The sequence below is a fragment of the Rissa tridactyla genome, chromosome 17, assembly GCF_028500815.1.
Source record: "Rissa tridactyla isolate bRisTri1 chromosome 17, bRisTri1.patW.cur.20221130, whole genome shotgun sequence".
NCBI classification, from domain to species: Eukaryota; Metazoa; Chordata; class Aves; order Charadriiformes; family Laridae; genus Rissa; species Rissa tridactyla.
In genome coordinates, this window is record NC_071482.1 from 8,588,917 (window position 1) to 8,602,505 (window position 13,589).

General features: G+C 49.3%; 1 protein-coding gene across 1 annotated transcript; it reads left to right on the forward strand.

The window, feature by feature from the left end:
- Positions 1-5,865: 5,865 nt before the first annotated feature.
- LOC128918651 (olfactory receptor 1013-like) lies at positions 5,866-13,092 on the forward strand. Its single transcript, XM_054223115.1, is given in 5 exon segments — positions 5,866-7,290; positions 7,874-7,997; positions 10,914-11,031; positions 11,882-12,333; positions 12,336-13,092. Coding segments are annotated over 4 exon segments (1,410 nt in total). The 5' UTR covers positions 5,866-7,290; positions 7,874-7,909; the 3' UTR covers positions 13,088-13,092.
- The last annotated feature ends 497 nt before the right edge of the window (positions 13,093-13,589 follow it).

Here is a 13,589-nt window from a genome sequence, read left to right on the forward strand (position 1 = left end):
GAGGGAAGGAGCAGCCTGGTCTTGCAGCCACCCTGGAGCACGAGCCAGCCCAGGGGCCACCTGTGGGCAGCAGCGCTGGGCTGGGGATGGACCCCCGGCCCCATGCTTGCAGGGTGGGTGCAGCGTCCCAGGGCCCACGAGGAATCGGCTCCTGCCCCCTCTCTGCAGACCCCTCGCAGAACTGCTCGTGGCGGTAGGACTCTGCCCCATGCATTGCTCATTATTTTATTTTTTTTTAATATATATTTAAGCACAGATATGTTCACCTCAAGCGGTACGTTAAAAAAATCCCTAATGCTGCTAAGTATTTGGGAAGAAAGGGATATCTGCCAGAGCCTGAACCGCTCGAACCTTGACTTCCCAAGTTGTTTAGTGAAGAAATGACACTAGACGTTTCTGTTAGGCACATCTAGCGTTTGTAGCCTTTCTTACAGAAGAAGGAAATAACAGCCTCTCTCTTTCCTTTTTATTTCTTGAACTCTTTTGTAATAACTCTAATATTCCTTATTACTCCTCCGTTTACTTTTACTGTGGTGTAAATGACAACCTCCGCAGTCCCATGCATTGTTAGACTAGAATCCTCTTTTATACCAACTACCAGGATACCTCACGCTTGTTGCTGAGATGTATAAATTAGCAAGAAAACATAGTAAAAATATTACACCACAAAATATATTTCATTCCTTAAAGTTAGCAATTCTAATCTAGGCTGAAGTGTTATTTTTTTAGTAGTAGTTATAAATGTTTTACAGTTTGTTGTTGTTTTTTTTTTTAAATTATTAGGAACAAACTGTATTCTGTCATTTGCTAATGAACCGTTATTTTAGAAATGGAACGCAATTTGAATGTTATGCAGGGACTGATGTAGTGCAATTTACTGAAGCTACTGCCATGAAAGAACATTTTAAAATATAATTAAAATATTTTCAGGAATATTTTTAGCTTGTTTGATTCCTGAGTATCACAAACATTACTTCATTTCAAATTGTCAGTCTTTTTTTTTTAATTACAAATCCGTATCTCCTCGTAGCCTTGGAGGCTTTTAATTTGACTACTGCGTGTAAACACATGGAAATTTTTTTTTTAATGTCATAAGAAGGTACAGGGTTACATTTCTATGACAATCTAACATGAACTATGAAGAAAAAGAAGGGTTGGATATACCATTTGGTTGCGTCTGGTAGTAATGTTGGCTTGTCTGGCTTTGCGAAGACAAGGACGGTCAGAGCAAGGCTCAGAACAAAGCTTCTGCCTCGTCCCCTGGGGGAAAGGTCCTGACTTTTTCCAAAATACGATGAAGTTTAGTGTAGGGCTTTTCAGGACTAGCTGCGTTAAGGAACAAGGACTTAGGAAACCATCTAAGTTTGTATTTCACCTGTGTGAAACGTAGAGGAGTTAATCGTTAAAAGACATACAGTTTTAAACTAGAGCAGGGTGGGTTTAGATTAGACATGGGGAAGAAGTTCTTTACCATGAGGGTGGTGACACACTGGCCCAGGTTGCCCAGAGAGGGGGTGGAGGCCCCATCCCTGGAGACATCCAAGGCCAGGTTTGATGAGGCTCTGAGCGACCTGATCTAGTTGAAGATGTCCTGAGCCCCCCTGACTGCAGGGGGTTGGACTAGATGGCCTTTAGAGGTCCCTTCCAACCCAACACATTCTATGATTCTATGATTCTGTGCTGCAAGGACCAAGTGCTGGCTGCTGGTGACACCCCTGTGTGTGTGAGTGGAATTTGGTGCCAGCTGCTGGTGTCAGACCAAGGGTGGAGTGTCCCTGGGCTGTGGTGTCAGTTACCGGAGCCAGTGGGCTTCCAGCGCAGGTACTGGAGCCAGTGGGCGCCCAGTGCAGCTGCGGGGGCAAATGGGAGTCTTTAATCTCCAGCCACTGCGGCAGGGCCAGTCTGTGTCCCCAAAACCAGACGCTGGGCAGGTGTGGAATGAGTGAGGGGCTCCGCGCTGGCCCGTGGAGCAGGACCGTGGGTCACAGCCCCTGTGCCTGGGGGGGGGCGAGGGTCTGTATCCCCCCAGCCACGTGTGCTGGGGGGGGGTTGTACTCACCTGGAGCCCCTCTTTCCCATCCTGTGTCCCCGCCACCGCTCCCCCGGCCATCGGAGCCCCCACATCCAGCACCTCTGCCCACATCTGCTCTGATTCCTTTGCCCACATCCAGCAGCTGTTAGTGTCTGAGATGCCTTGGGGTAGCTGAAGTATCAGTATGCTGCTTGGAAACCTGACCCAGCACCTATGGGAGCTCTTCTGAAGCATTAGCTGGTCACCAGTTAAAGTATTTCCAAACACCTCAGTTGAGACAACTTCCTTCTCTCCATTAAAGCAAAGTCTAGACTACTTGATTAGAGATGCATATCTGCACTGAGTTATCTGGTGTTTGAGGAGACCTGTCTCCTCCCTTTCTTCACCAAAAATGGAGTCCCATATCATTAAGCCAAAGGAAGTGTGCAAATCTGGCCACACAAAAATGGTGTTTCGCTGAAGTTGGTCGCCCTGCTTCCCAGTATCAGGTAAAAGATACTGGGAAGAACCTGGCTGGCTGACTCACTCTTTAGTGAGTTGTGGAATGCACACTGCTGGGACGGGAGCGTTTTTAGGGCACAGGTCTCTGCAAGAAGCAAAATGCCCTTTTTTTTAACGATACAGTCCTGACTATAACAGAAATGTTTTGAAAATGTCAAGAAAAATGAAAAAATCAAGAAGGGTAAGGGGTTGGGGCTTTGAGCAACAGAGAAGAGCCAGGGACTGCTGGTGTATTTGGAACCAACAGGGAAACACCTGTGAAATGCCTCAAAGGAATTAGGGTGTGTTCCTCTAAAAAGGTGTCATCATCAATAGGCCTGCAGAAGTGCCTCTGTAGGCACCATGCACACAGCCTGGATAACAGGCAGGAGGATCTGGAAGCCACCATGCATCTAAAAAGCTACAATCTAATCAGTGAAACATGGTGGGACGAATCACACGACTGGAGCACCGCAAACTGTTCAGAAGTGGCAGTCAAGGAAGGGTGGGTTGGGGGCATCACCCTCTTTGTAAAAAATGGATTGACTGCCAGAGCTGTCAGAGAAAAGAACGAGGAACAGGTTGAGAGCTTCTGGGTAAAAACTAGGGTCCAAGATAAAAAAGGAAACCTCGTGGTTGGTGTTTACTACAGGTCCCCTGACTAGGAGAAACCTGTAGATGAAGCATTCTTCAACTACAGGGAGCATCACACTTGCAGGCTCTGATCCTGCTGGGGGACTCCACTCATCCTGACATGTGCTGGAAAAGCAGCACAGAAGATATAAGCAGTCTTGAAGAGAGTTGAAGATAATTTCTTGATCTAGATGACAGACAGTCCCATCAGAGCAGAAGCATTACCGGACCTGTTGCTTACCAACAAAGATGAACTAATTAGAGATGTCAAGACTGGTGGCAGCCTGGACTGCAGTGATCAAACCCTGGTGGAATTCGCAGTCTTGAGGGATATGGGCTTGGTGAAGAGTAGAGTCAGGACCCTGAATTTTAAGACAGCAGATGGGACCCCCTGGGAAGCTGCCCTCAGGAACAAAGGAAGCGAACAGCTGCTGGCAGCTCTTGAAGGACATTTTTCAGAGCACAAGAGCTCCCTCCGGTGCCCAGCCTGTGGCCAGCACTGCTTCTATCCTGCTCTGGGGTCTGCCAGCGTCTGGACTGGGAGAGGAACCAGGCAGGGTTGACTATTCACCTAATACAGGCACTGAAGCCCAGAAGGAGAATGAAGCTGATCACATCTCAAAGAGCAGACCTCACCTGCTCTGTGATCAATGGCCAGGGCTGGAAATGGCTGATATAAGGGCTTGGGTTTGGAAGGAGAGTCCAGGGGCAGTCTCTGCCTGTTCAAGCAACAAGAAGCTGGGCTGGATCTTTGAAGTCAGGGATCATGTTTGAGGACCCCTATGGGTATGGGAACGCTCTACAGGGCCCCAGAACCTCCTCCACATGCTCCCTTCTCCTGTGGGGCTCCCAGATGCTGCCAGCCCTGCAAAGGGTTCAGCAGAGGACTTGTCCTCCCTGTGGCCTGGCCGAGGAACTTCGTCCCAGCAGTGTGTCGTTGGTTATTTTACACCTCTGTCTCCTATGGAAAAAGTGCTGGGAGCAATGACGATTGGAAGCGTTGAGGTCATCCACTTAGGGCCTGAGCAGGCTGACCTGTGCAGCAGAGGAAAGATTAAAAGTTCTCAGGGAGGTTTTAGAGTTAGTGCTGCTATCGCTAATAACAGTAATGGTGGAATGTACATCTTCTTCATTAGATAACCAAAGTTATCTAGTTTTAGTCCTGTCAGCCATTTTTACCTTAAAAATAATAAATAAATAAATAAATGCTGTAACTTCAATATTTATCTTCTTGCATGGGATTTTTAGAATAATGTCTTTTCTCTTGCTATTATTTCTTTGGTATCAAGCAATGGCTACACCTGACAGCATTTCTCTCGGAATTGCCAGGTTTATTCTCTGAGTTGTTTGTTTTGTTTTTTTAAACATAAAAGGTGAAGGGACAGGTCCAGGTGGTGTAAAAACACAAAGGAGAGAGCCAGCCAAATCTTTCTGGGGTGAGCAGGATGCCAACTGATACACAGGAGCCCAGGCCACAGCCATGTTGCTGCCATGCTTCTACAGCCAGGAGCAGAGGGTTTTCACCACGCAGGAGCCACGGCTGGGCAGCTGAGAGGGGAGACCCTTCAGTTGGTGTTAGATATTTGTAAGGGTTTGGGATTCAGCCTCCCCTAGATATCTTGCTATCTAACTATAAGGCCTGGACTAAGTCACTCAAAGCAAATGATTTACATTTACGTGGTTGTTTCTCAAAGACACCATGTGCGGTTCACTGTTTCTGTATCTTGGCTAACAAGTTTTGTCACTTTTGCTCTTCTTATTCTCTGTGGCTTGTGAAAAGCCCACTCTGATCCAGGGGAAAAGTATGTGGAGGAAGGAGCAGCAGAGAGGAACTGTTATGGACTGACTGAAACCCCCCCTTCCCCATGCCACTGCGCTGCTCAGCAGGGAGGAAGTAGAGGAGTCAGGAATGAAGAGTGAGGTTGTGTTTTGGGAAAAGAAAGGGGTGGGGACAAGATGTTTTAGTTTTCTCTTTGTTTCTCACCACCCAACTCTATTTCTGTGGGCAGCAAATTAAATTACTTTTCACCAAGTCAATTCTGTTTTGCCCATGATGATAACTGGCAAGTAATCTCCCTTTTAACTCCACCCATAAGATCTTTTCCGTCTTATTTTCTTGTCCTGTTTGAGGAGGGATACTGAGAGAGCAGCTAGGTTAGGGTCTAGCAGCTGGCCAGGGTCAACCAAATACAGGCTGCCACTGGCTGCACTAGAACACGATTCCTCTGCACCATTTTTGGTCTAGGACATTCTCAAGCAGATCTCACTCACCCTGAGATGTCTGCATGGCAAACTTTTCCACCTTCCTTAGCCATGCCAGGCTCCTGTTCCAGCTGAAGGGTTCTCACAGGCAGCCGAACAGCCACATTTCTATGATTGTTTCCAGACACGTCTTCTGGAATGTCATGTCTCTGTTCCTGGAGGGCTCAGGTTTTATTGGGGCAGATCTACCAACCCCTGCACCTTGGAGGTATTTCAGAGACTTCCAGTGAAAGCAGAAACCCACACTGAGGTCAAATTCCTGCCAGTCTCCAGCACCCACACTGGCTACCTCCCCTTTGACTGTAGTGTCACTTCAAAAACCTGTTTCCCGCACCTACTTTTATTCACACCCCCTATATTTAGGAGGACCCCACATCAAAGCAGGTGGATGTGCCCTGAAGGAAGCTGCAGTCCGTGGAGAGCCCACGCTGGAGTAGGCTCCTGGTAGGTCTTGTGATGCCATGGGGGACCCACGCTGGAGCAGTTCATGAAGAACTGCGGCCTATGGGAAGGACCCACATTGGAGGAAGTCATGAAGGACTGTCTCCCATGGGTGGGACCCCACGCTGGAGCAGGGGAAGAGTTTGAGGAGGAAGGAGCAGCAGAGATGAAGTGCTATAAACTGATGGCAACCCCATTCCCCATCCCCCTGCACTAGGAAGGAGGTAGAGAAGTCAGGAGCGAAGTTGGGCCTGGGAAGAAGGGAGGGATAGGGGGAATGTGTTTTTAGATTTGTTCTTATTTCTCATTATCTTGCTCTGTTTAATTAGCAATACATTAAATTAATTTCTCCAAGTCAAGTTTTTTCAGCCCATGATGGTAATTGGTGAGTGATCTCCCTGTCCTTAACTTAACCGAGGAGCTTTTTGTCATATTTTCTCCACCCTGTCCTGTGGTGGAGGGAGAGCGATAGGGTGGCTTGGTGGGCACCTGGGGGCAAGCCAAAGTCAGTCCACCACAATAGAAATGACAAATAGAGTTGTTTTCTTGTAAGAAAGTTCCATAATAGCTTGAATGACTCAAAGGGAGACACTCTCTTCTGTGAACAGTGTCTGCTCAGCGTGCTGCACGTGGGTTGGAGTCGTATTTGATACTGCACCACTCCAGGTTCCCAGCACCTAAAGGGATGTAAGATTATCTGTGTTCTCTTCTGCTAGCTCTGAGAAATAGGATTGTGAATGACACCTAGCAGAGTCTGGGTGCCTTTCTTACTGGGATCACAATGAATCTGCACCTCCTGCTGGAAATGCTCAAGGCTAAACCTGGCAGGGATCTGGACAACCAAATCTCTGTTCATGCTTACAACAGTGTGCTGGGACAGATGATTTCCAGAGGCCCCATTCCAGTGGGAACTCATTTATGAGCTATTGTTTGTCTTGGTATTGTAGGAGGTTTGGAAGTCACTAGTTCAGGCCAAATCCTCAGTCCAAATCCAAGATGGTATGATGGGCGAACCCAAGAAAAGCAACTTGAGGTGCTGAGGATCATCTTTGCAAAGATAGTTACAGAAGAAACACCTCTTCTCCTCAGCTTTGGTGGAAGGATCCCCATGGAGGTGTCAGCCATGCTCGAGTGCCTTAGTGGGCTGGTTTTGGCTGGGATAGACTTAATTTTCTTGACAGTAGCTACTATGGGGCTATGTTTTGTATTTGTGCTGAAAATGGTGTTGATAATACAGCGATGTTTTCACTCATGTGTAAGCTGACCAGCGCTTACAGAGATTCAAGGACTTTTCATCTTCTCATACCGCCCTGCCAGCAAGGAGCCTGGGAGTGCACAAGAAGACAGGACAGGGCACAGCTGGGACAGCTGACCAGCCTACCCCAACTGACCAAAGAGATATTCCATGCCATGTGACGTCATGCTCAGCATATAAAGCTGGGGTAAGGAGAAGGAAGGGGGGGGGGTTTATGGAGTTACGGCATTTGTCTTCCCAAATAACCATTGCGTGTGATGGAGCTCTGCTTTCTTGAAGACGGCTGAACACCTGCCTACCAATGGGAAGTAGTGAATGAATTTCTTGGTTTGCTTTGCTTGCGTGTGTGGCTTTTGCTTTACCTGTTGAGCTATCTTTATCTCAATCCATAAGTTTTCTCATTTTCACTCTTCGGACTCTCTCCCCCATCCCACTGAGGTGTGTGTGAGCGAGCGGATGTGTGGTGCTTAGATGATGGCTGGGGTTAAACCACAAAGCTTTTGCTTTCCTTGCAAATCTGGCTGGTGGCCATGACTGTGGATGTGCTGCCTTCTGTGCTTACTGCGGCTGCTCAGAGCCACTGTTCCACCATCCTGCCCTCTTGGGCTGCCTTTCTCATCTGTTGGGACCGTCAGGCTCCTTGGAAGTCATGATGATGCATTCAGAGAGACAAGATGGACAGAGACTGAAATCTCTTGCTCACTGAGGGTGAACCTGTAATTCAAGGGAAAGTTGGTCTTCCCTCTAGACAGGGTATCTTTTCCTTGCAGTCCAGGGAGCAAGCGTACAGGAAGCCACAACTGGACATGTTTTCAAGAGTTTCCAGAAAAGTCTTGGGAGAGCCTTATATTACCTGGAGAATACAGAAGCAAGAGTACACCTCTGGCCATAAAGGTAAGTTGAGTGAACTCAATCCCTCCTGTTCACAGAATCATAGAATCATAGAATGGTTCAGGTTAGAAGGGGCCTTAAAGATTATCTAGTTCCACCCCCCTGCCCTGGGCAGGGACACCTCGCACCAGCCCAGGTTGCTCAGAGCCCTGTCCAACCTGGCCTTGAACACCTCCAGGGATGGGGCAGCCACAGCTTCTCTGGGCAGCCTGGGCCAGGGGCTCACCACCCTCACAGCAAAGAATTTCTTCCTAATATCCAATCTAAAACTCCCTTCTTTCAGTTTAAAACTGTTACCCCTCATCCTATCGCTCCATTCCCGGATAAAGAGTCCCTCCCCATCTTTCCTGTAGGCTCCATTTAGGTACTGGAAGGCTGTTCTTGCACTTCAGGCGCCTCTCTCCAGTCATGCCCAGGAGGCTGGAAGGTTGACATTTCCTCTAGGTTGAAAGGGCAACTGGTAGGATGCCTGGACGTCTGTCCTCCTTCTGGTGAGTCAAATGAGGGGACAAGGTCTGGTGATGGACAGCACTGGACCAAGAAGTACAGACCAGTTGTGGTGATGGCTGCAGGGGTCAGCTGAGAGCCCAGTCAGTACTCAGTATGTCAGTCATAATGGGACAGGTTTGAGGTGGGTTGTGAAAGGCAAGTCAGGAGGTTGGGATCAGGGCCAAGTCAGTGAGGAATGAGACCAGGTGGGACCATACCTGCAAGAGGGAAAGGGCAAGGGGGAAAGCCTGAGCTGAAAAGCAGGTGTCTGTGGATTGGCCTCTCTATGGGACCTGTCTATGGGGCTGGCCCTGGGCCCACACAACCCACTGCCCCCAGGTGGGACAAAGGCATCTGCCTCAGGGCCCTTTACAGTCTGGACTCTATGGGGCACCAGCTGAGTAAAGGAGGCCCTTTCAGGGATCTTTTTCATGCCTCTTCCTTAATGGAAAGTGTCCGACAGCTTGGGGTGAGAGGACCTCATTTTCCATGTTCAGTTATTCCCTGTGCTGAGAGGTTGAAAAAAGAAACCTCAGTTCCAGAAATGATCCTTAAGTGAAAACATGTCATGCCATGTTGGGTTGCAGAGAGGTCCAGCTGCTGAGGAATGGAGAACTGTGAACCCAGCACAGGAGCACAGCCACCAGGGCAGGGATCTACCTAGCAAGAGGACTGGGGCAGGCCTGGAGATGGTGGCCTGGGTCAACTGGGAGTCCAGATCATCAGATGGCTTTGTGGTGATGAGGCAGGATCAAGATCAAGATCAAGGCAGGAGCACAGATGAGCAAATCAGGATTAGATTCAATGACGATAATGAGGGTCAGAGAGAGGCCAGTACTCAACAGGCAGGTCCACAGGGACAAGGCACGTCCCAGGGCCCTTGGGGCCCTGACATCAGCAGGACTGGGAGCAGCTCTGTGGAAAGGCCCTTGGTGCTGTGGTGCACGGCAAGGTGGCTGTTAGCCATTTGTGTGCTCAAGCAGCCAGGAGTGCACACAGCACTGAGGGCTGCATGAAGAGGAACATGGCCTGGAGGTGACGAGACATGATCCTTGTTCTCCAGTCAGCACCTCAGAGAGCATAACATGCCTTCATCCTATCACACTCCAGGCCCTTGTGCCTCAGGGAGAGTTTTGGAGGCCCTCTTCCAACAGGGAACAGAGCCTGGCACCCAAGGAGGACTCAACCCATCCAACAGGGCAAGTCTCTGTGGCTGGAGAAAATGCTGCTGGCTCTGGCTCTGCCTCTTCCTCCCTACTGGCCACTGGAGGAAGCTGGAGGGACCACCTCAGGCCATCAGGGCTGTATTAGTCTAAAAGTCAATGACAGCGCAGTCATCTGTGAGGAGAGGGGCTGAATACCATTTCTGGGATCCCGTCCTGTCTTGTGTTCCCGATAACCAAGTTCAGACATGCCCGTGCTCACTGCTCTGCCTCACTTTCCCTTTTTGAAAGAGCAGGTTTCAAGTCTACCCTAGAGGTTTTAGGGGAGCTCAGCCCTTTCTTGAGATGGGAACGCGATTCCTACCAGCTCAGAGCTGTCATTCCACCAGGGAATCAATTATACTCTGTTTATTAAGAGTAATCCTTAGGGAGAGCTGAGACACAGAGGAAAAAAAACATCTGGGAGACTGAACACTGCTCTAAACCCCAGGACACGCTGGAGAACAGGAGCATTTGGGTGCTGCTGAAAAGTCACTGCAGGAGCTGCTGGGGGAAGACAGCAAGGGCAGAGACAGGGGTTTGACAGGGCTGAGACTCTCTGGTTTGCAGAGAGCCCAGGGAAGGGAACAGCATGGTGGAGAAAAAGCAGAGAGACCCTGACCTCAGTCCTCATTTCCAGCCACTGTCAGCACAGAATTCACTCCTTCATGCTGAGGTGGGTGCTGAAGATGCTGAGGGTAGAAGGGTGGAATCATTCTATGATTCTATGATTCTTAGATTCTAAGTAAAGTCTGGGTGTTGTTAATGAAGCTGCTGGATCTTTCAAAAGAAGAAACTTGTAAGTGGAGAATGGGGTCCTGTCCTTTCCTGCATGTCTTCCGACCCCAGCCCCCTCCTTCCCCCAGAGACCCTGAGTCCAGGCACCGTGGACCAGAGATGCTTGGGAGGGGCTGGTGGTGCTGGGTTACAGCTGGGCTGGGGCGTGTTTGACCGGCCCTGGGCACTCACTGCCTTGGCTGGGATGGAAGAAGTGTCTGGGCAGGGTGTTTTCGGCCAGACTGCCTGCGACCTTCATTTTGCCACACAAATTGCTGCTTTGTTTCTGTCTTTTTTTTACTTTCTCTCTGATTGTATGATGATCATGTAGGTTTTGACCTACAGTGGTCATGTTTCTCAGTTCTGCTCTGTGAGGAGGGCTGGAGACATCAGTGACTCTGCAGTGACTCTAGTAACCTCTCCTAACGGTGTCTGTCATCATCACCTGCAGAAGCAATTCATCCAGACCAGGAGATGGGTGTGAGAGATTTCAAGGGAATCCCTCTTCCAGGGAGTGCTGAGCAGAAGGATGTTTCTCAGGTGTGGACTTCCCCTGGCTGCACTCTCAGGCATGTTCTGTGCACTTTTACACGCCCCCGACCCTGCTCTTGTGCCACCTCACCCCCAGGCACCCTGGGGACACCCTTGCCAGTCCCCAGCAATGCTGGGCAGTGAGCCCTGTGAGCACAGATGGCTGGGATGACCTCATAAGGTCCTGCTACTGGTCTGGGATGTGTGGGGAGGCAGCCCCAAAGCCCTCAGGAACCACCAACGAAGAGGGAAAGACATGACTGAAATGATCCTCCCTGTCCCTTTCCCTTCCTTCCTGCACAGTCTCTCATGTTTCCTTATTCTCTCAGTTATGATTTTCCTCCTGTTTAGTTTTTCAACTTCTGTACCAGTTTTTCCTCCATGGTTTGATACACAAAGTGATTTTAGGAATCCTGTCAGAGTCCCACAGCATCGACAGCCCCATCCTGCTGTTTCTCTAAGGCAGGAATTCCAGACTCAGTTTGCCAATGGAAGTGATTGTTCTGGGTCAGTGTGGGAAGTGAGTGGCTTTGGGGGGACTCCTACATGAAGTGCCGGGACCACTTGCTTTGTGCAGCGTCCATCCTCTTCTTTGAAGGGAGAAGGGTCTCTGGTGTCGCATGGTTCACAGAAAGGGCTTTCAGAGTGAAAGGAGTGTGTTATATCCGACACCTTTCTCTCTCCTGAGAGCAGAAGGACCTCTGTCCTTGATACCTAAACTGGGTCTTCCTGGGAGCAAATTTGGGCACACGAAGTAAAGCTCTCTCAGAGAGAGCAAGTGCACGTTTTGGTTTTGTTCCATAGTGAGAAACATGCAGCTCTACAGGGCAGCTCAGCTCTTTGGTATGAGGAGGTCTCTGGAAGAAACGGTTTCTCTGCTTTCTCTAGGCACAGAGTCCACAGAGTCAATGTGAAGAGATTTCTTAAAAAAAATCTTTTTAAAAGTAAAGACAGAAATACGCATTCCTTCTTGGTGCTCCTCTTCTTGGGAACTGCAGAAATAAAAGAGAAACACCACAGCATGGATGGCGGGCAATGGGTCAATGGGACACCACCAGTGGAGTTCCTGCAGCTGGGAATGAGCAATGATCCCTCTCTCCAGACACTGATCTTCATCCTTTCACTTGTCATCTACACTGCGACTGTCTTTGGGAACATCCTCATCGTTGTGCTGGTGATGGCAGATCAGCATCAGCGCACCCCCGTGTACTTCTTCCTGGGCAATCTGTCCTCCTTGGAGACCTGCTACAGCTCCACCATCTTGCCCTGTCTGCTGGCCAGCTTCCTGACTGGGGACAAGACCATCTCTGCTCATGGCTGTATGGCTCAGTTCTACTTTTTTCCAGTTCTGCTGGTACTGAGTGTTACCTGCTGGCAGCCATGTCCCGTGATCGGTACTTGGCCATCTGCCAGCCCTTACTCTATGCAAGCCACATGACCTGGAAGGTGAGTCTCCAGTTGTCAGCTGCGTCTTGGCTGGGGGGATTGCTGCTATTTGCAGTACTCACCTTCCTCTTATCTCAATTGAAGTTCTGCAGCCCCAAGGCAATTGACCACTTCTGTGATTTTACTCCATTGATGGAGCTCTCCTGCAGTGACACCAACGTGCTTACAAGGGTTGCTTTAATCTTTGTCTTCTTGGATGCAGTATTCCCTTTTCTGTTCACACTGGCCTCCTATGTGTTTATCATAGCTGCCATTCCGAGGATCCCGTCCCATCAGGGCAGGCAACAAGCCTTCTCCACCTGTTCCTCTCACCTTACTGTCATCACTCTCTTCTATGACACTCTCATCATTGTCTACATGCTGCCCAGGACAACTCCACTGAGGCAGCTCAACAAAGTGTTCTCCTTTTTCTACACTGTCCTCACACACCTGATTAACCCCCTCATCTACAGTTTGAGGAACAGGGAGGTCAGGGAGGCCCTCTGGAAGGTGCTCAGGAAAGCCAAGGCCTGCACCCAGAGCTCCTGGTGTGAGGGTGACAGTAGGAACAAACCACTTACAATTCTTTCACAAGGGCAAGTGCTGAATCCTGGGTGCACCTCCAGAAGTGTGTGCCACTGCGCCTACTTGAAACTAGCACAGGGATGAAAGAGGAGAGTTCTCAGAAATAAATACTCTTGTAGAGGACAGACTATGAAAAATGGAATGAGTTGGCTTTTCCCTTTATAATAAATGGTTTGGTGACCTTATTTGTGTGAACTTTTTAAATGATAGTTCTCCTTTACTGAGAAAGTAGAAGACCAAATTTGGGACAACATCTGAGTATCATCCAGACAAGCATGAGGGCATATCTTTCCCTCCTCTGTTCCCTGAGGGGTCAACAAGCCCCTGCCCCAGCTGCGCTCCTCTGGCTGCAGCTGTACCTTGTTCTTTTCACCTTTCTGGTAGGGAAATAGGGACAGCTTGATCCTAGCTTCTTCACCTTGGAGGATCAGGCTTTCCTTTTCAGCCATATTTCTCCACTGGAAAGCCCTGATTCAGCCTTCCTCCAGAGCCCAGGGACAGGAGTGGGCTTGGGGTCTGGATTCCCACAGATCTCGACTCCTTCAGTCCCCTTTGGGATGGGAGCCTTTGCCACCAGCTAGCACAG